Source organism: Bos indicus, chromosome 15 (assembly GCF_029378745.1).
Source record: "Bos indicus isolate NIAB-ARS_2022 breed Sahiwal x Tharparkar chromosome 15, NIAB-ARS_B.indTharparkar_mat_pri_1.0, whole genome shotgun sequence".
NCBI lineage: Eukaryota > Metazoa > Chordata > Mammalia > Artiodactyla > Bovidae > Bos > Bos indicus.
In genome coordinates this window covers 62,809,922-62,832,395 of record NC_091774.1, presented here as the reverse complement: position 1 = coordinate 62,832,395, position 22,474 = coordinate 62,809,922, and the positions used below count along the sequence as shown (strand labels likewise).

At 34.5% G+C, this 22,474-nt stretch overlaps 1 protein-coding gene across 3 annotated transcripts in view; it reads right to left on the bottom strand.

Moving 5' to 3' along the window:
• Positions 1-22,474, bottom strand: part of ELP4 (elongator acetyltransferase complex subunit 4) — a 257,422-nt gene that overhangs the window by 203,538 nt on the left and 31,410 nt on the right. For all 3 annotated transcript variants that reach the window (XM_070767618.1, XM_070767620.1, XM_019974939.2), the window contains exon 3: positions 18,541-18,662. In XM_070767618.1, the coding sequence (XP_070623719.1) occupies positions 18,541-18,662 (122 nt within the window). The remainder of the gene's footprint in view (positions 1-18,540; positions 18,663-22,474) is intronic.

Genomic DNA, 22,474 nt, shown 5'->3' with positions numbered 1-22,474 from the left:
TCTGATATTAAGCCTGGAATTTTCCATCCAGGAAAACTATCTATTAACTCTAAGCATAAAATATGTTTTAAAAAGGCATACAGTGTTTCAAAAGCTTACCCATCACCAACTTTCCTGAAGAAAATAATCTGAAGATACAATTCAGCAGTGTAAAAAAGAAATGAGGTAGAAAGTGTAAAAATTAAAAACTGGTAACACCTTTTAATGAAGGCATTATTAGACATATTGTTAGACACATTTTTCATTAAACATGAAATTTCAAAAAATATGTTTTATTTAATGTACCTTTTAGAATGGCTGTTATAAAAAAGATGAGGGGTAACAAGTTCTGGGAAGGATGTAGAGAAAAGGGAATGGAGAAAAGGGAACGCTTGTGAACTGTTGGTGGAAATGTAAATTGGTGCAGCCACTATGGAAAATGCTATGAAAGTTCCTCAGAAAATTAAATATAGAACTATCATATGATCCAGCAATCCCACTTCTAGGTGTGTATCTGAAGCAGATGAAATCATATGAAGAGATACCTGTACCTCCATTTTCACTGCTGCATTTTTTACAATAGTCAAGGCATAGAAACAACCTAAGAATCTATCAACAGATGAATGAAGAAAATATCATATATATATAACATTACTCAGCCATTAAAAACAATAAAAGGAAATTCTCCCATTTGGGACAATATGGTGGACTTGAGGGCATCCTGCTAAGTGAAATAAGTCAGATGGAGAAAGATAAATGCTATATACACTGATTTAGATGAGGGATCTAAAATATATGACCTTACAAACATAGAGAACAGACTGGCGGTTGTCAGAAGCAGGGGAACGGGCGACGGTGATCAAAAGGTACAAGTTTCCAGCTATAAGATAAATAATTCTGTATGTGATAAATGTATAGCAGGGTGACTATAGTTAACAACACTGTATAATTGAAAGCTGCTGAGAAAGTAGATCTTACAAGTTCTCATCACAAGAAAAAATTCTAAATGTGAGGTTATGGACATTAACTAAACTTGTTCTGCTATTATTCTACAATACATACATATATCCAATCATTACATTGTACACCTTAAAATAATAAAGCTACATGTCAATTACATCTTAATAAGACTGTTAGGGAAAAAAGAACTGCTGGGAAGAGAATAAAAAGCAGAACAAGAAAGCAAAGGACTAAACATGAAGAAATGAAAGGAACTAAAAATATGACATGATACTGAGCAACTGAAGGAATATAAAATATGAAATCCATTTTCCTGTTCCCTTCAAATGAAAAATGAGTGATTTAAAGATATACCTAAATGATATTTTTGGAAAAAAAGAAATACTCTGGTCTTTTTGCTTTCTATTATTCAGAAATTTCTGTTAAGAGTTTACATACAATATGTTGTTTTATTTGTAAGCCCTAACATTTTTGCAGTGTGCCATCATCGATCTACCCTGCTTGAATCACTGACCCTAACAGAGATGATCACTGTATCTGTAATCTCTACCATTTGTTGCAATGCCTGTATCTAATCAAACAAAAAATTTGATTGATGTTTTGATAAAATGTCTATTTTGAGAGAATGCGAAGAATAAGCTCTTTAATAATCAAATATTATAGCCATCAATCACAGATCAGCATCCACCCTCATTGTTTTTGAAAATCCCCAGTCTTGATTTCTAACCCAGTGCACCAACAGAACACAATGTATGGCTGTTATATCTTTGCTTCCTAAGAGAAAGAATATCTCATATTTGGTTCTTTTTCACAATGTGGTACTTACAGTTCCCATGTATTTGGAAACGAGGATCATAAACATCAATAAATAAAAATAAAAAGCAGGCATCATAAGTTCCACACAGAAGACAGAATGGAAAGTATAAAATATCTTTTTAAATCAAATACATTAAGTTAGAAAATTAATATAGAAATTGGCAATACTTTCAGACAAAAAGAACTGTTTACTCTATTTTTAAAAAAAGCTATAAGAAACAAAATTATAACAAACTTGCAATACCAAAGTATACTCTAGCATTTTATATTTTATTTTTTTACCAGAAACATTTATCCTTATCCATAAGATGCTGTAAATATATTTCTTCCCCTTTTCAATTCATGTCATTTTGTGCTTACTGCTTTATTATTTTGTGGTCTTTGTTTTGGCAGATGCACAAGCAAAATCTGATTCCAACAGTTTGACCCTTCTCACTTTTTATGTTCTCTAGGGCATAATAAAACCCAAGATACAATCCCTCAGCAGTTAATGAAGCTTAACCTCCCACCCTCTTAATTACCAATGCATTACACCAACTATGGGCATCATACTCCTCTCTAAGCTATTTTACAATTCAGCAGAAGTACTACTGAGCTATTATGTAGCAACATAATCCATGCAGCATGAGAAATCCTTCTTAAAAATAAAATCTTTTGATCCTTGCAGGTTTTGGTAACTGTATAATTAATACTACTTAAGCATTATCCATGTATCAGTAAGTATATTACTTTGTTGATTTATGGGGGGTTTTGGAGGAAATATTTATTTTCTGAAAGTTTGAAAGAGATACAAATCCAAAGATATTACTGATTATCATAATCTAAATAAAAACATAGTCTAAATATCAAACTGGATATTTACAAATTAAAGGTATGTTCTCCACATTATCTTCATTTAACTATTCAAAACTATGGGGAGAGGAGTGACTTTAATTGTTAAAAGCATTCAGAAATGTAAATTAATGGAATAAGTCAGAAGATCTTGGGGTGTAGTTGATGGTACACTGTAAAGTTTTTAAACTCACAAATTTTAAGATGAGCAATTAGTGAATTATCTTGTACCAAACTAAATGCAGTACCTATTAGGGAATATCTTGGTGCGATTTCAGATATTATTTATTGGATATAAATTTAGCAAAATTACAGATATTACAAAAATGGTGAAAATCACTTTCATATCAGCATACTAAACTCCCAAGGATAAGCGGACAAAATTGATGTCTGTGATTTGGAAACTACATTAATTATATGAATCTGAAAAATAGAAAATGAAACCACTGGGATCAGAGCAGTGTCTTGATCCTCTTCCACTGATACTTATCACGTTATCATCCTTATCTTTATCATGTTTCTTTTTAACATTTGAACCACAAATGTGCTGAGAAGACTGGAAAAATCTCTCAATTTGCTTGGCTAAGACAGAGGGAAGGAGAAGGATACATGAAGAACAGAAAATGGAAGTCTACACTACAAGTATTCAGAAATGAAGAGAAAGCTGCACTAAGTGAAAATAATTTCAATTAAATGCAAATATAATAATTAAGAAATATTACATTCTAAATAATCACATTTTTAGGAGTACCAGTCATAGAAGGATCTCAAAGCGTTTAGACATGTATTAACCCCTGAGTTCTACTGCAATCGAATAGTGAGAATGGGAAGATGAGGTACACATGAATTTAAATTCCTTATCTAGGTTCTAGCAGCATGCTTGGTGATACATAAATAGTACTTCTAGTCTTAACCAAAGCAGTTGGAGGTTTCAACACTGTCTATTGATGCTATTGACCAAAAGGAGTTTAAAAGGAAATGCACTGAGTTTCTTGGCATTCTAATATTAGCTTCCATAATTATTTTCTCACATATATAAAAAAAATAACTGCCAGGCTGTTAAGAACAAGTCTCTATGAGGTCTATATTAGTTTTATCAATTTTTCTTAATACATCAATTTAGATACAGAATTTATGACTTTATAAATCAACATGTAAGATCTATATTACATACTCCTTCAAAACAGTCTCTTTACTTCAGACTTCTTAAGAAGAAAGCTTAAAATAAAAATTTCATGCTTTTAGTTACAGCGAAGCGAGATTGCACTGCTGGAATCTATTAATATTTTTATTCATAAAAATTGGAGTTTTCCTTTCTAGACTTTTTTTACAAAGTCAAGTTTACATATTCAAAGTTGTCAATGTTTAATCTAGCTCTGACTGTACAACCAATAAAACTCATACCCAGAGATATAAGTTAAAGTGAAGAGAGTTCCTAATTAGGTAACTAGTATTGTTAAAAATGTGAACTTCTCTGTGTGTGTATATGTGTTAGGTATGGGTGTATACATAAGTGTGCATATGTATATTTTTACCTATATTATGTTCCTACTTAGAGAAAGAATAATGAACGGTGAACAATGTAGTCTGTAAGGACTATTGTAAGATAGGACATATCTTAATTACAATACATTTTGTGAATTGTTTTAAAAAGTAGACTAAATGCTCCACTTAATCACTGTATTAACAGGTTTAGCTAGTGAGATCATATGTAGTAACTCCTTTCAGTAAATGTTTACTGTATAAGAGTGCATATTAACCCATTTTAAGAAAACATGATATATGAAAATCTACATTGAGCAAACAAAGTTATATAATAGTAAGTTACTTTCTTCTCCTTTAAGTATTAAATGCCTTTACTGAATATAAACTAAATCCTAAAAACTGTTAGTGTAACTAAAACATTCCTAAATATAGCTATTTTAAAAGTTAAGAAAGTGACAATCATAATTATTTATTAAATCAAGATCACAGAATCTTTACACTGTTGGAAAAGAAATACTTCAAAGTTTTATGGATATCTATTGTCAAAGAAATCTCAGTTAGGAACAGAATCAGGCATTATCTTCATTTAAAGGGTCCTGATCAGTTAAATTCCTAACTCAGAAGCACACAAGTGACTAGTTTTATTTATTTGATATTATATATTTTTAATTTTTTTCAGAATAAACAAAACTATGGAAAATGTTGCAAACAAAAATCTTTAGGGTATTGTGGGCACTAAATGAAACAATATAATTTTATTTTTATTAAAATGTGAAAATTATTTTCTGTAGTATATTTGGTTTTAGTAGAACAGAACTCATTCTCTTTTTGTTCATTGACTACTGAGAAGTAGAAGTAACTAAGAGCATAAAATAGGTTTTTAAAAATTCTATAGCACCCTGTATGTTATAGTCTATTTTAAAAGATAAACGTGAGAAGTACACTTCATAGTTTCAGATTTATTTTCTACTTCAAGTCTTCATTTTAATACTCTCTATCCTGTTTTTGAAATCTAGCAGACTTTTAGACTCAATGTATGCACCCACAATCAGCACATTTCAAATGCCTGTGATTTCATTAATATGTACCATAATGTGAAAAGATGGATGTGAGGAACTAAGGCTTTCTGCAATTGCCTGTCAGTTTCTGATAAACAAAACTTAAATCAGAAGAGAAATACTGAAAGATTCACCCCAACACTAGCTGGAGAAATAGCCCTATTTTGGGGGGGTGTTTTCAACAGTAGAGTTATCCTTTTATACATAATAAATCTTCACAGACTGTCTATTTAATTTATGATCCTTGATGGTATACTGCCTCTCTACTCCCATGGTGTCCTTTAATGTTTCATTAAATGGGACAGCATGTTAATTTGGGAGGCTGATTTTCTTTTAGTTTGAATGGCTCTGGTTTTCAAGTAATTTATCCCCCTCAAAAGAATTGAAATCTTTCCCTTCTGAATACTTTTTCAGAAAAAGTAATCAGAAGAAAAGTGAACCCTCTTTCTAATATTCTCAATATTGACTTTGTATGACTTCTTTTCCAAGAATGATAAAAGGCTCCCATATTACAGTTCCAAGATTTAAACGTTTCTTTGAGTATAGCAAAACCATCAAGTATTCACAACCATCCATTTTTTATGGGTTCAAAATAAAATTTTTGAAAGTAAATGTGAAGCCTGGAATAGATGCTTTAAGATTCAGAAAGCAAAAACCTCAGATATTTAATTCTGATTTGGAACTCCAGAATACAGTAGGCAGATATTATTACTATTTTAATATGAAAGGTTAAGTGACTTGTGCAAGGTCCTGAAGCTAGTTAAGTAGTCACACAGAAATTAAAATCTAAGCTCAGATTTCAAGTATAATTCATCTTCTTGAGGGTAAATATCCTGTTACAGAGTGTGGCATTTTACTATATAACTTAGGCCACTTTTCTGCATGCAAAATTCCTTTCTTTTGTTGACTTAAGCACAAACATCAAGGCCAACTGTGTGTTCATTCCAACGTTATATCAAAAATGTTCTCACGAGCCAGTGACAGAGAGGTGGGTTTATTTTCTTTTATATTTTTATCTTATCTTTGATTTCCTCGTTGGAAAATAAGGCACATGCCATCTTTTAAAAGCTGGCTACAAATGTAGGTCACTGGAAGCAGTACTGAGCCTTTGCATGTTTTTTCTTAGTCTTTTTAATTTGCCAAAGAAGCTGTAACTGTGGCTGCCAGGGGAGAACTCAGAATTTTAAATAAGCTCTCACAAGTAGCTAGGGAGGGATTAAAAAAGAGTGAAGCCCTAGGGTCAAACAGCAAATTTCCGGCTCTACTAGCACTTCAGACTCGTAAGCACTGAAAAGCATATAGTCTGATAATTTTCTCAACAAATAAAATGTTGACAAAGAAGAGAAGGGAACATATTCTGATTATAGCTCAGCCTTCAAATATATTGTAATATTTGTCCTTATATTATGAACAAAGGTATACAGTGATAAGCTAGTTTTGATAAGACACACATTAAATATTATATAGGCTAGAAAAAGTTAAAAAATGTGTGGGAAAGTGTGTAATGTATAAGGTGTTGAGCATGCATAAAGCTTGCCAAGTAGAATACAGAAGGGCCAGAAAAAACTTTTTAATTATTTATACCATTATATGTTACTTCTGTTCTGAATCATAAAACTACAACTTGGAGATGAGCATAAATTAAAAAAATGCTCAATGATAAATTTGGTCAACCAAAGGATGTTTCTTTAACTTCATTTTTATACCTGTTTCAATTTTTGGCACTGAAAAAAAGCTTAGGTTGGATCCGAGACATTTTTGTATTCGCCATACTCAGGAAGACCAAATAGTACTACAATGTATTAAGAGCAAACTGACCACTCACTAGATTTCTAATTTATGTTCCATGATCAGTAAATAACAGATGGATGGCAAACAGACTTAATCATGACACCAAACTGAGAGAAGGAAAAGAAATCTTTTTATCAGTAACTCAAACATTAAATTGTTTAGCAAATAATACTGCTTTGCGAAAGTTAAAGTTGCTCAGTCATGTCCAACTCTTTGCAACCCCATGTACCATACAGTACATGGTAATACTCCAGGGCACAATACTTAAGTGGGTAGCCATTCCCTTCTCCAGGGGATCTTTCCAACCCAGGGATTGAACCCAGGTCTCCCACATTGCAGGTGGATTCTTTACCAGCTGAGCTACCAGGGAAGCCCAATACTGCTTTATCTAACTCTAAATCAACACCTCTGGTCTCAATTAAAACCAAGGAATCAAATAAAGGAAAAGACACTAGGTATAATAAATAAGATCTTAAATTAGTTCAATATTTGAGTAAAGGGCTGATATTTTGAGGTTTAAAATAATGCTTTTAAATGATCAAGATACAAGTTTAACTTTTACTTATGGATTAAAAGACTGTAAGAGAGAATTCTGAAGATGTTAAACTAAATTTTCACACTTCATTACTTTGTTACCAAGTGAAAAAGTGACCAAAGTATTTTATTATATTAATTCATCAAATATGAATAAAGTTTATTTTAAATGAACTGAAACTCACTCCATGATTTATGATTATTATAAATAATCATTTTCAATTATTAAAGACTTTCTCAATAGCAAATATGGGAAGTTTCATCATAATTGATATTAAATTTGAAATATTTATTGACCAACACATTTGATGTTAAAAAAATATCATATGCCGTGGGCCTTTTCTAAACATTAAGGTAGGTGGGGTACTCCTGCTGGAAAGCATGTACTTTCCCTGCGTACACACTAAAACATACAACTTTGAAGCTTCTTACATGCATTCTAGGCTCCCACTCCGTTCTAACTGTGGCTGATGTTAGACAGTGCATAATGTATGTACTAGATAACTCAAAAAGTTAATGCAACAAGTCTTTGCTCTAGGTACTAGATATCACTTCCTGAACCTATATTACCTCTCTGGCATGTTATCACTAGAAACATTCAAATTAAGTTTTAAAACTGACTTTAGTATATTATGAAACAGCATTTTGAATTTACTTCTGAAATTCTACTTTCTTTAATTCCATAAGTATTAACACATACCATCATATTGTTAAACATTATGAAAAGAATATAACAGAGAAATTTTAGCATTTTCAAGTTCTTAAGAAATGTTTGGGTGTGCAAGTGTGTTTACAATTTTTTTATTTCATATAAAAAACCAGCCTATACACTGATAAATGTTTAAATATTTTAACATAAAAATGTAATTTTATGATATTAGAAAGCATTCCATAGGAAGTTTTCATAGAGAATACCCATCACTATATTTGAGATGATCAAGAAGATCCTTTCTTTTAGATAAAAAAGTTAACTGCAAAATACTTACTGTATCTGTTTTTAAAAGCTTTAACAACATCATGTATATTGTTCTATAGGATTTTCTAAAGGGTGTAATTTTTCAGCGTTACATCTTACTGCTGACTTCCTGAAGCTTTGACTACAATAGGCATGAATATGTTTTCAAAGGATGATGGATAAATTGCTGGGTGGTTATATAACATATCTTAGGCAGCTGATGGGGCTTTTTATCCTTTACTTGTCTTTTAGTTATACACAGTTTTAAGTTAATTATGGTCTATAAGACTGTCTTTTCCCTTTTCTTATACCAGCAATATTTGCCTTGGTTATAGGTTCTAGAAATCCCCAATCATACATCACAAAATTAAAACTAAACAATTATAGCATCCTCCCCCTCCATGTTGTATCTCTAAACATTGTTAATGCCTTGGGTCTCTATCATTCATTTTTGGGCTGTTTGATGCAACAGAGTTTTCAGTATAACTCTGAGTTGGGCACACTGAAATCCCAACTGAATGTGATATAGAAAATACATAATATCTATACCTACTCTTATAGGTGCGAAAGTATTACTTATCTATATTGGTATTTAACATTTCACTTTAAATTACAGAAGTATTTTATTTTTCTCAAAGATATTAAAACTTTGTGTACTAGTATTATGAAGAATATACATAAATTTTTATTTATGTATTTTTATGTATTTATTTATATACATACATTTGGAGAAGGCAATGGCACCCAACTCCAGTACTCTTGCCTGGAAAATCCTATGGACGGAGGAGCCCGATAGGCTGCAGTCCATGGGGTGGGTTGCTAGGAGTCAGACATGACTGAACGACTTCACTTTCACTTTTCACTTTCATGCATTGGAGAAGGAAATGGCAACCCACTCCAGTGTTCTTGCCTGGAGAATCCCAGGGACGGGGGAGCCTGGTGGGCTGCCGTCTCTGGGGTCGCACAGAGTTGGACACGACTGAAGAGACTTAGCAGCAGCAGCATACATTTTTATTAACTATAATTTTATCATCCAGTCTATTTTAAATGTATGAACACTAATTGGACCACATTAAACATATGTATGTTAAAAACAACACTTTCTGTAATTTCTTACAAAAACTGAGAATGACATATTAATTTTTTAAGTCAAATCTGTTTTACTATAATCTGTTAAACATGTAAGAAACAGAAGATGACAAGTTTGAAAATTTAAAAATCATGACTTTGTTAACTGGCTGAATTCTTCTATATTCTTATTAGCCAGTAGACTTGCATGGGATTCAAATAATTCTCCCTGATCACAGTGATCAACCTCAGGGAATTTTGCATCTTCGGCCACATTAGAAATTGTTTTGGATTATACTCAAGAATGTTTAACATATGGCTAACAGGAACAGACCAACCCACAAATCTAATGATGAAGGGTGAAAAAATATGCTAGTGCTATGTGTGAGAAATGTGGGAGGAGGGACAGAGTTTAGGTGGCTATCTTTGTGTTTTGGCAAATTTGATATTCCTGTGCAACCTTATAACTTCAGGGACTTAGACCCTGACAAAGTACAAAACAAGGACCCTTTATATAATCCAGGGATATCAACTATAATATATAAAGAGCTCATACAGAGCAATGAGGGAAAAAAAAGAGGAAAAAAATCGATTATAAAAAAAGAAAGAAATGCACAAGACTAATGACCATGGGGAAAATACTCTGCTTCACTGTAAACAAAGAAACATGCAACAAAGTAATATTTCCCCATCAAATGAACAATTTTTTAAATTATAAAAAAAGAGAAGAAACATTACTGATGAGTGAAGATTCTATTAACTCAAAAACTAGACATACCTTCAGAGTAGAGCTTCATGAAATACAAGAACATAATCAAAAGTAAAACAGTTTAAAAATGAATCACTAAATAATTTCTTAATGTACGGGAATGTTATGTGTGCATGTTATTTAGCATTTACAGCCTTTAACAAATTTGATTACTCATCTATACAAGTGATTTTAGTTAAAAGCAAATAATGGCATTAAAATCAGAGAAGATAAATTTTTCCTGAGGATTAGACACTCAACTTTATGATTAATTTACTATTTAACTTCATTGAATACATTATTGATAAATATTAAATTGTCATGTAAAGCAAACGCTATTTACACAAAAACAACTCGTTCTAGGCTACTTATAAATAGAAGAATGAAACAAACTTTGAAAATGCAGTGTCAAGTCTGCAGTGTTACGTTAAGTAAATCTAATGTCTAATACCATTAGATTTTTGTGGAGTATTTATATTATCTTTGATAATATATTCTAAGTGCATGAGATAAAGTAAAATAGATCTGATGACATTAGAACACTTTCTTCATTTAAAAACACCTACGGTAGAAAAATTAATCTGGATCAGGTAAGATGACTTGTTTCAATTCCTTTTTTAACTGTCAAAAACTGGGAGTCTTTAAACCTGGGGTATATGAAGACTTTGAAAGAGGTATCTGATCATGAGAATTTTAAGGGATCAATTCCTAGATTTTAAACTTAAACAAATACTCTAGTGAAAAAATGACCTCACAGAGAATGTGCCAATGATAGATGTACAAGTTCCCCTTTCCCTATTCTCCTTTCTCACTTAATAAGTGAGAGGTTTACTTCTCGTTGCCACAGAGCACGTGGGGCATCTCCACAGCACCAAACAAAAAGACAATTTAAAATATTTATTTGGTACAGAAAATGTGAAGGTTCTAATGACTGGAGAAACAACCCTTTCTTCATTTGTTTTCAGCAAAATTTTATGTGGACCTAATAAATTAGACAAAGAACTTAATATATGTTGATGAACATCGTGTGATTTCTTTTTTGTGTATTACTCAGAAAAAGTAAAAGGATAATTTGAGGGACAGGGTGGCTCAGTGGTAAAGAATCCACCTGCAATGTAGAAGACGTGGGTTTGATCCCTGAGATAGGAAGATTCCTTGGAGAAGGAAATGGTGACCCACTCTAGTATTCTTCCTGGAAAATCCCATGGACAGAGAGAGGAGCATGGCAAGCTTCAGTTCACAGGGATCACAAAGAATTGGGACACAACGACCAAATAACAATACAATAACATAACTTTCTCTATTCTTTACTTAACTATGAACTGCTCACATCTGCCAAAATGAAAAATATGAATAGAGTTAATGCTGAATTCTGTCCATGAAATTCATGCACTGATACGTCTTAACGAAGCAACTTAGTACAAACATTTTTATGTCTATTGATATATTGCATGCAATTTTAATTGTAATGGTGATTGAAACAAGAAGAAATGTGTTTACAACTTAGATTCTTTTGAGACAAGAAGATTAAAATAAATTTAAAGTTTTGTTATAGAAAAACTATCAAGGTTATTAATAAATATGCTGAACATAAAACATATAAGATTCTGACAAAACTCTATGAGGAATGAGTGAAAAAATATGAATTCAAGGAAAAAATGATTGATGTAAAGTTTCCAGTTGTTAAAAAAGTGTTTGCTTATGTATATACTTCTAATATTAGTACTGATAACAAATTGCTATTATTTAGATTCAGTTGAATACATGTATAAGACTGATATAAAAGTCTTTAAGTAAAAAGGCAGTACTCACAATAACATCCATTGCAACTAAATAATATCATAAATAAATTCTTTTCATACCTTATTATAAAAGAAGATACATAGTTTTAAAAAATATTTTTAGAAATATGAGTGCAAAAATTGGGAAGAGATCAGTGTACTATCTGGAAAACTGGCCAAGATATAAGATAAGAAGGTGATAATAATTCAAAGTAGGTTAATAAATGTGAAATGCCTTCTTTGGTTTTAAATGTAATCTTTATATTTTCAGTAAAATTGTATTCGAGTTCTCCAGAGAAACACTACAAATAGGATGTGTGTGTGTGTATGTAGACACCCATATATACATGAATATATGCATACATATATATCTCTCTAATAAAATTTATTATAAGGAACTGGCTCATATGATGACGGAGACTGACAAGTCCCCAAATATGCAGAGCAAGCTGGAGATACAGGAAAGGTGATGGTGTAATTTCTGTCAAAATCTGAAGGCTTCTGAACCAGGAGAACCAATGGTGTAATTCTAATCCAAAGGATAGCAGACTCAGGAAAAGCTAATATTTCAGATTGAACCTGACGGCAAGTAAAAGTTGATGTTCAACTTCAAAGGTAGTCCAGGGAAGAATTCTTTCTGACACAGAGGAAAGTTAGTGGTTTTATTCTACTTAGGCCTTCAACTGACTGGATGAGGCCCACCCACATTAGGTAGGGCAAATTGCTTTACTCAGTCTACCAATTTAACTGTTAATCTCATCCAAAAATATTTTCACAGAAAACACTCAGAATAATATCTGATCAAATATCTGGGTACCCTGTGGCATGGTCAAGTTGACATATAGAATTAAAGATCACAAGGCCTCCCCTTGCTTACTTGGCACCCATACGTATCTCCTTAAATGATAACTGGCTCCAGATAAAGACAATAAGGAGGTTATTCTTAGCTCTGTCTCCTAAGCCTTTCTTATCTTGGGTCCATCCTACCTGCACTATGGCCTGGATACTTCACATGCAGTAAGCTACGGAAATTTTAGGGTTTACTTTGCTTATTTTGCATAACTCAGCAATCACTGTCTTTTACTATGTGATGCTCGAGGTATGTAATATGTCTCTTATTAAGTGATGTTTCATAATATTTTGTCCTGTTTTTTAGCTGTTTTAGGCATGATGACAAGTCTGGTCCTTATTAATCTATTTTGGTCACAAGGGCAACATTATTAAGAGTCTATGTATTTTGACTTCAGCTTTGTATTTTTTTCTAGTACATCATAAACTCTATGAAAAAAATTTGCAGAATCTAATTACTTGCATGTAAGACTAGATATCTTAAGAAACTTTGATGAAATTATTTTATAATTTCAAAATCCTTCACATACTCCAAAGAAGGATATGTAAAGTACATGGAAATCTTTTAATACTAAATTGTACAAACCTTAAAGAGATGGGAATACCAGACCACCTGACTTGCCTCTTCAGAAATCTGTATGCAGGTCAAGAAGGAACAGTTAGAACTGGACATGGAACAACAGACTGGTTTCGAATAGGAAAAGGAGTATGTCAAGGCTGTATACTGTCACCCTGCTTATTTAACTTCTATGCAGAGAACATCATGAGAAATGCTGGACTGGATGAAGCACAAGCTGGAATCAAGATTGCCGGGACAAATATTAATAACCTCAGATATGCAGATGACACCACCCTTATGGCAGAAAGCAAAGAACTAAAGAGCCTCTTGATGAAAGTGAAAGAGGAGAGTGAAAAAATTGGCTTAAAACTCAACATTCAGAAAACTAAGATCATGGCATCTGGTCCCATCACTTCATGGCAAATAGATGGGGAAACAGTGGAAACAGTGACAGACTTAATTTTTTTGGGCTCCAAAATCACTGGTGATTGTAGCCATGAAATTAAAAGACGCTTACTCCTTGGAAGAAAAGTTATGACCAACCTAGATAGCATATTAAAAAGAAGAGACATTACTTTGCCAACAAAGGTTCGTCTAGTCAAAGCTATGGTTTTTCCAGTAGTCATGTATGGATGTGGGAATGGAGTATAAAGAAAGTTGAGCGCCAAAGAATTGATGCTTTTGAACTGTGGTGTTGGAGAAGACTCTTCAGAGTCCCTTGGACTGCAAGGAGATTCAACCAGTCCATTCTCAAGGAAATCAGTCCTGAATCACTGGAAGGACTGATGTTGAAGCTTAAACTCCAATACTTTGGCCACCTGATGCGAAGAACGGACTTACTGGAAAAGACCCTGATGCTGGGAAAGACTGGAGGTGGGAGAAGGGGACAACAGAGGATGAGATGGTTGGATGGCATCACTGACTCAATGGACATGAGTTTGGGTAAACTCAGGAGTTGCTGATGGACAGGGAGGCCTGGCATGCTACAGTCCATGGGGTCACAAAGAGTCAGACACAAATGAGTGACTGAACTGAACTGTACAAATCAAGATACATAATAAAGGTGTCACAGATTAGCTTTCAAATAAAACAAGGTAGTTCTCTAAGGCAAAATGTAGAAGTATGCTGCTAAGTCGCTTCAGTCGTGTCGGACTCTCTGTGACCTCATAGACGGCAGCCCACCAGGCTTCCCCGTCCCTGGGATTCTCCAGGCAAGAACACTGGAGTGGGTTGCCATTTCCTTCTCCAATGCATGAAAGTGAAAAGTGAAAGTGAAGTCGCTCAGTCGTGTCCGACTCTAGCGCCCCCTGTGGACTACAGCCTACCAGGCTCCTCCGTCCATGGGATTTTCTACGCAAAAGTACTGGAGTGGGGTGCCAAAGTATAGTATAGGCTTTAACATCAGTTGCACAGGTTGGAAGAGGGAAGAAGTAAAAAAAAAAAAAAAAAAAAAATCAAACATTTTAAAAACCACATAGAAATAGGCCTTCCTGCCCATGGCTTGGCAAAAATTTCCAATATAGCTATAAATCCTATATATCAGCTGTGTCTGATACAAAATCTTAGGCTCAGTATATTGTGGAATGGGCTGTGAAGAACCCATAAAAGCTTCTTTACAAGTGATTTTGGCCTTTACTCCATTGCTTGTCACAAGCAGACTACTGTTAGGAAACTGACCAAAATGATAAAGGTCAAAGGGAAAAGGAACAAAAGAAGAAACAAAAACAGAAAATAAGAAAGAAAATATTACAAAGGGTTAATAAGTAGAAATAAGAATGAAGGAAAACAGGCTCTTCAGCTAGAAGGGAATCATCTGGAAAATTATACAAAGGTTTTATCTTTGGTGGTGAGTTGCCCAGTCGTGTCCGACTCTTTGTAACCCCAAGGACTGTAGCCTGCCAGGCATCTCTGTCCACGGGGATTCTCCAGGAAACAACACTGGAGTGGGTTGCCATGCCTTTCTCCATTTCTCTTGGATTTATTTTAATGTGATAAACAAAGTCTGACCCATATGAAAGAACCATGCTAGTTTTGACCTCAGTATTATAATAATTTTTATGTTTGAGAGTAGAAATTTGTTGGTGTCTCTTGACACTTATTATAAATTAGTACTTGTCATGCTACAGATTTTTAATAAATGACTTATTCATTTGCCAGTATGCAAACTATACAGTGAAATTAAAACACCCTCTGAGGAAAAAAAAATGACTTTAGATTATAAATTCTAATCGAAGGATGGCTTAAACTGAGATCCTGTTCTTTACCAAGAAATTAATAATTCTAAAAGTCATGACTGTTTCATTCTTTTACAAGTGGTTGACCAGATTTCCCAGCACCACTTGTTAAAGAGATTGTCTTTAATCCATTGTATATTCTTGCCTCCTTTGTCAAAGATAAGGTGTCCATATGTGCATGGATTTATCTCTGGGCTTTCTATTTTGTTCCATTGATCTATATTTCTGTCTTTGGGCCAGTACCATACTGTCTTGATAACTGTTGCTTTGTAGTAGAGCCTGAAGTCAGGTAGGTTGATTCCTCCAGTTCCATTCTTCTTTCTCAAGATTGCTTTGGCTATTCGAGGTTTTTTGTATTTCCATACAAATTGTGAAATTATTTGTTCTAGCTCTGTGAAGAATACTGTTGGTAGCTTGATAGGGATTGCATTGAATCTATAAATTGCTTTGGGTAGTATACTCATTTTCACTATATTGATTCTTCCAATCCATGAACATGGTATATTTCTCCATCTATTAGTGTCCTCTTTGATTTCTTTCACCAGTGTTTTATAGTTTTCTATATATAGGTCTTTAGTTTCTTTAGGTAGATATATTCCTAAGTATTTTATTCTTTCTGTTGCAATGGTGAATGGAATTGTTTCTTTAATTTCTCTTTCTGTTTTCTCATTATTAGTGTATAGGAATGCAAGGGATTTCTGTGTGTTGATTTTATATCCTGCAACTTTACTATGGTCATTGATTAGCTCTAGTAATTTTCTGGTGGAGTCTTTAGGGTTTTCTATATAGAGGATCATGTCATCTACAAACAGTGAGGGTTTTACTTCTTCTTTTCCATTTTGGATTCCTTTTATTTCTTTTTCTGCTCTGATTGCTGTGGCCAAAACTTCCAAAACTATGTTGAATAGTAATGGTGAAAGTGGGCACCCTTGTCTTGTTCCTGACTTTAGAGGAATTCTAACACCATACACAAAAATAAACTCAAAATGGATTAAAGATCTAAATGTAAGACCAGAAACTATAAAACTCCTAGAGGAGAACATAGGCAAAACACTCTCTGACATACATCACAGCAGGATCCTCTATGACCCACCTCCCAGAATATTGGAAATAAAAGCAAAAATAAACAAATGGGACCTAATTAAACTTAAAAGCTTCTGCACATCAAAGGAAACTATTAGCAAGGTGAAAAGACAGCCTTCAGAATGAGAGAAAATAATAGCAAATGAAGCAACTGACAAACAACTAATCTCAAAAATATACAAGTAACTCCTACAGCTCAACTCCAGAAAAATAAATGACCCAATCAAAAAATGGGCCAAAGAACTAAATAGACATTTCTCCAAAGAAAACATACAGATGGCTAACAAACACATGAAAAGATGCTCAACATCACTCATTATCAGAGAAATGCAAATCAAAACCACTATGAGGTACCATTTCACACCAGTCAGAATGGCTGCGATCCAAAAGTCTACAAATAATAAATGCTGGAGAGGGTGTGGAGAAAAGGGAACCCTCTTACACTGTTGGTGGGAATGCAAACTAGTACAGCCACTATGGAGAACAGTGTGGAGATTCCTTAAAAAACTGGAAATAGAACTGCCTTATGATCCAGCAATCCCACTGCTTGGCATACACACTGAGGAAACCAGAAGGGAAAGAGACACGTGTACCCCAGTGTTCATCGCAGCACTGTTTATAATAGCCAGGACATGGAAGCAACCTAGATGTCCATCAGCAGATGAATGGACAAGAAAGCTGTGGTACATATACACAATGGAGTATTACTCAGCCATTAAAAAGAATACATTTGAATCAGTTCTAATGAGGTGGATGAAACTGGAGCCTATTATACAGAGTGAAGTAAGCCAGAAGGAAAAACACCAATACAGTATACTAATGCATATATATGGAATTTAGAAAGATAGTAACAATAACCCTGTGTACGAGACAGCAAAAGAGACACTGATGTATAGAACAGTCTTATGGACTCTGTGGGAGAGGGAGAGGGTGGGAAGATTTGGGAGAATGGCATTGAAACATGTAAAATATCACGTATGAAACGAGATGCCAGTCCAGGTTCGATGCACGATACTGGATGCTTGGGGCTGGTGCACTGGGACGACCCAGAGGGATGGTGTGGGGTGGGAGGAGGGAGGAGGGTTCAGGATGGGGAGCACGTGTATACATGTGGCGGATTCATTTTGATATTTGGCAGAACTAATACAATTATGTAAAGTTTAAAAATAAAATTAAATTAAAAAAATAAAAATAAAAGTCATGACTGCCTTCTCTGAGGTGAAAAGTATGCTTTGACTTAAAAAGATATAGTACTGGGTTGGCCAAAAAGTTCCTTAAGATCTTGGAAAAATCCAAAGAAATTTTTGGCCAACTCAATATTTTAATCACATATTTTAGCATTATTGCTTATTTCTTGGAAGAAAATAATTTCTGGCATTCTCAAAACAAAATAATTTTAATAAATGAGTACTTCCAATATCTGTATCATCTTCCAACTTATACCTTTGGAATACTGGTTAACATAAAATCTGACAACATTTTGCAGTTGTTTTTCTTTACCTAGCTAGTTTATTAAGTTCTCATACCATCATTTAACAATAATTTTGTTTACTCTCAGTTTTAAATAGCTTATTAAAATTTTCTCACTCTGATACAAAGGTTAAAAAATTGTTCGACTCTAAAAATTAGACCATATGTTCAAATAAATCTGATACATTTTTTTAAGAGAAAAAAAGACACGTGAGGTCCCATTAATATATTTAAATACAGTTTGCACATACACAAATACATATCTTGCTTATATATACATAAGCAATATTTTTTTCATAAAACATTCAAACTATAATATTGAATTAATATATTCTATACCTGTAAAATGTCAGCAGGGTCTTCTTTTGCAGATGCAACCAACACAGCATGGCCACTGACAATTCCTTCTGCCAGGAAATACTTGAAGAGCAAAGGAGAATAAATGTTGTATTTATCCTCTTCTGTAAGAAAAAAAAATTATAGTCAGAATTCTACCATATATTAAGCATACTCAAATGCTTTTATTTTTTTCCTTTTTAAAACAAGTATATGAGGTGGAACAATAACTATGTCTTCCAAAGAAGATATATGAATGGTCAACAAGATCGTGAAAAGATGTTCAATGGTACTAAACATCAAAATAATGCAACCTGAAACACTGAAAAACCACTACATTCCTGCTAAACCAGCTGAAATAAAAATACAATGCCAAGTATTGAAAAAATGTGGAGCAAATAAAACATTCCCACATTGATAGAGGCAGTGTAAAATGGTAAAATTTGGAAAACAGATTGGCAGTTTCTTATAAAGTTAAACATAAGAATCAGCAACTCCATTCCTGCTTATTACCCATAAGAGATGACAAGACATGTTCACACATAGATGTACACATAATGTTTATGATAGTTTTTCCGTAAGAATCAAAAACTGGGAATGGCATAAGTGTCCATCAACCAGTGAATGGAAAAACAGATGGTACGTCCACAAATGAGGTAAGACTCAACAACAAAAGAAATGGACTGTTGATAGATGGGCAACAAAATGAATCTCAGAAACATTAAGTGAAAAAAGTCAGATGTAAAAAGTATATATGATATGACTGCCTTAATCTGATAGTCTTCAGTTCAGTTCAGTCGCTCAGTCGTGTCCGACTCTTTGTGACCCCATGAATCGCAGCACACCAGGCTTCCCTGTCCATCACCAACTCCCGGAGTTCACTCGGACTAACGTCCATCCAGTCGGTGATGCCATCCAGCCATCTCATCCTCTGTTGTCCCCTTCTCCTCCTGCCCCCAATCCCTCCCAGCATCAGAGTCTTTTCCAATGACTCAACTCTTCACATGAGGTGGCCAAAGTACTGGAGTTTCAGCTTTAGCATCATTCCTTCCAAAGAAATCCCAGGGCTGATCGCCTTCGGAATGGACTGGTTGGATCTCCTTGCAGTCCAAGGGACTCTCAAGAGTCTTCTCCAACCCCACAGTTCAAAAGCATCAATTCTTCGGCACTCAGCTTTCTTCACAGTCCAACTCTCACATCCATACATGACCTCAGGAAAAACCATAGCCTTGACTAGACGGACCTGGCAAAGTAATGTCTCTGCTTTTCAATATGCTATCTAGGTTGGTCATAACTTTCTGGAGAAAGCAAAACTAAATTCTAGTGCTAGAAAGATGTTAGGTGTTTGGGGACCAGGAAATATTTGGGTCTGAGAAAATTTAGGGGGGATGTTGGAAATGGTTTATACCGTGATTGTTGTGGTGGTTACGTGAGTAAATATATTTGTAAAAAAATCACTAAAATACACATTTAAAATGGGTCTTTTATCATATTAATATGTAAATTATAATTCAGGAAAGGCAGTTTATTAAAACAGTCTCCTGTGGCATACCTAAAATACCATGTGGCAATTTGTCTATAAACCTTCTTGGTACAGAATACTAAAGTAAATCCACGATCAAAAATGTAGTCGATTTAGGGACTTCCCTGGTGGTACAGTGGCTAAGAATCTTCTTGCCCATGCAGGGGACACAGGTTTGATCCCTGGTCCAGGAAGATAGCACATGCTGCAGAGCAACTAAGCCTGTGCATCACAATTATGAGTAGAGCAAAGTGATTCAGTTATACATGTATATATTCTTTTTCATATTCTTTTCCATCATGGTTTATCACAGGATACTGAATATACTTCCCTGTGCTGTACAGTAGGATGGTTACAATTATTATTGAATTTTTTATCCCACTTTTTCCACTTAATCTCACATGAATTAGTCTTCTAACTATGATGCTTAAGAGGCATAATCTAGTAAACTTATGTCTCATAATTTACAATATTTAGTCATCTCCCCAATATGGACTTTTACATCACTTTCAGGCTTCTGTTACTATTAAATACAGAAGCACTGAAGTGCTTTAAATCCTGTATGTCCAAGATAGAACTCAGAAACTCATTGATTTGTTCCATCAAATGTGGTCTTCTTTCAGTTTTTCAGAATAGCAGAATTTATTCTTAATACCTCTCCTCCCTCTCACCAATACACCCTTCTCTCCATGCCTAAAATTCTGTTTTATTTTCAAACTATTTTTAGAATTCACTTTGCTCTATGCCAATGTCTCTCCTCTAGGTTTGCTACCAACAGCTCTTGCTGCTGCTGCTGCCGCTGCTGCTATGTCGCTTCAGTCATGTCCGACTCTGTGCGACCCCACGGACGGCAGCCCACCAGGCTCCCCTGTCCTTGAGATTCTCCAGTCAAGAACACTGGCGTGGGTTGCCATTTCCTTCTCCAATGCATGAAAGTGAAAAGTGAAACTGAAGTCGCTCAGTCATGTCCGACTCCTAGCGACCCCATGGACTGCAGCCTACCAGGCTCCTCTGTGCATGGGATTTTCCAGGCAAGAGTACTGGAGTGGGCTGCCATCACCTTCTCCGACAGCTCTTGCTAGACGGCTGCAATTTCCTCTTACTTCTTTGTATCCACTCTAATCTTCCTTCAATTTAGCAGTGACCTTTTCAAAATATTCAATACAAACTTGATTATGTCACGTCCCTACTTAAAATCTTTTAGTGGTTTCTCATTGCTCCTGGGAGAAAGAACGAAATCCTTTAGTGTGGCCTATAGTCTCTGCATGGTTGTAGCCAAGGAGGAGAGCTTAACGTGCAAAAATAAAAATACTTGTTAAAAGTGGTGTAACAAAATATATGATTATTGTTTTTCCTTTAGAAGGTACATAATGGTCACTGAATAACTATTCAGTAAAGAAAAAAGTAAACCTAAATTATTTAACTGTGTTGTGCAGTGCTTAGTCGCTCAGTCATGTCCAACTCTTTCAGATCCTATGGACTATAGCCTGCCAGGGTCCCCTGTCCATGGGGATTCTCCAGGCAAGAACACTGGAGTGGGTTGCTATGCCCTCCTCCAAGGTATCTTCCCAACTAAGGGATCGAACCCATGTCTCCCACATTGCAGGTGGATTCTTTACCATCCAAGACACTATTATTTAACTAGAAAAATAGAAATAATTATTTATAAAATTGAGGACACATAATACCCAGGTGGCACTAGTGGTAAAGAACCCACGTGCCAATGCAAAAGATATAAGAGATGTGGGCTTGATCCCTGGGTTGAGAAGATCCCTGGAGAAGGGCATGGCAATTGACTCCAGTATTCTTGCCTGGAGAATCCCATGGACAGAGGAGCCTGGCAGGCTACAGTCCATAGGGTCACAAAGATTTGGACACAACTGAAGTGATTTAGCATGCAATACTCAGAAGGGCAATAAAATATACGCATTAGTACTGCAAAGAGCTGGACTCAACTGACGCAACTGAGCATGCACGCACATACTGCGTAAACTATGGATATTCGCTTGTAGACTATAAAAAATATTGAATAATTTATCATCAGTGAAGACGTAAAACAACTAAATTAAATGGCAAAGTTCCCACTTTTTTACCTACTTCTTAAATGACTAAGGGTTTTGACTTTTTAAAAAAATCTACATACAATCGCTACTGATCTAATCTATATTCATATCTTAAATTACTATCTCTAGTAGTCATACTGCATCTGAACTCAGGACTTTAGTATAAATGAACTTCACCTCATTGGCTAGCTAATTCCCTTAAATCCTCCCAAATTCAGATTAGATAACCTCATTTTTGGAGAAGCTATCCTCAAGCCTAGCTGACATGATCAGAGTGCCCTTGGGCATAGTGTTAACTGCTACAAATAGCATTTAATACATATTATTGAAATTTCCCCACTAAGCTAAAAAT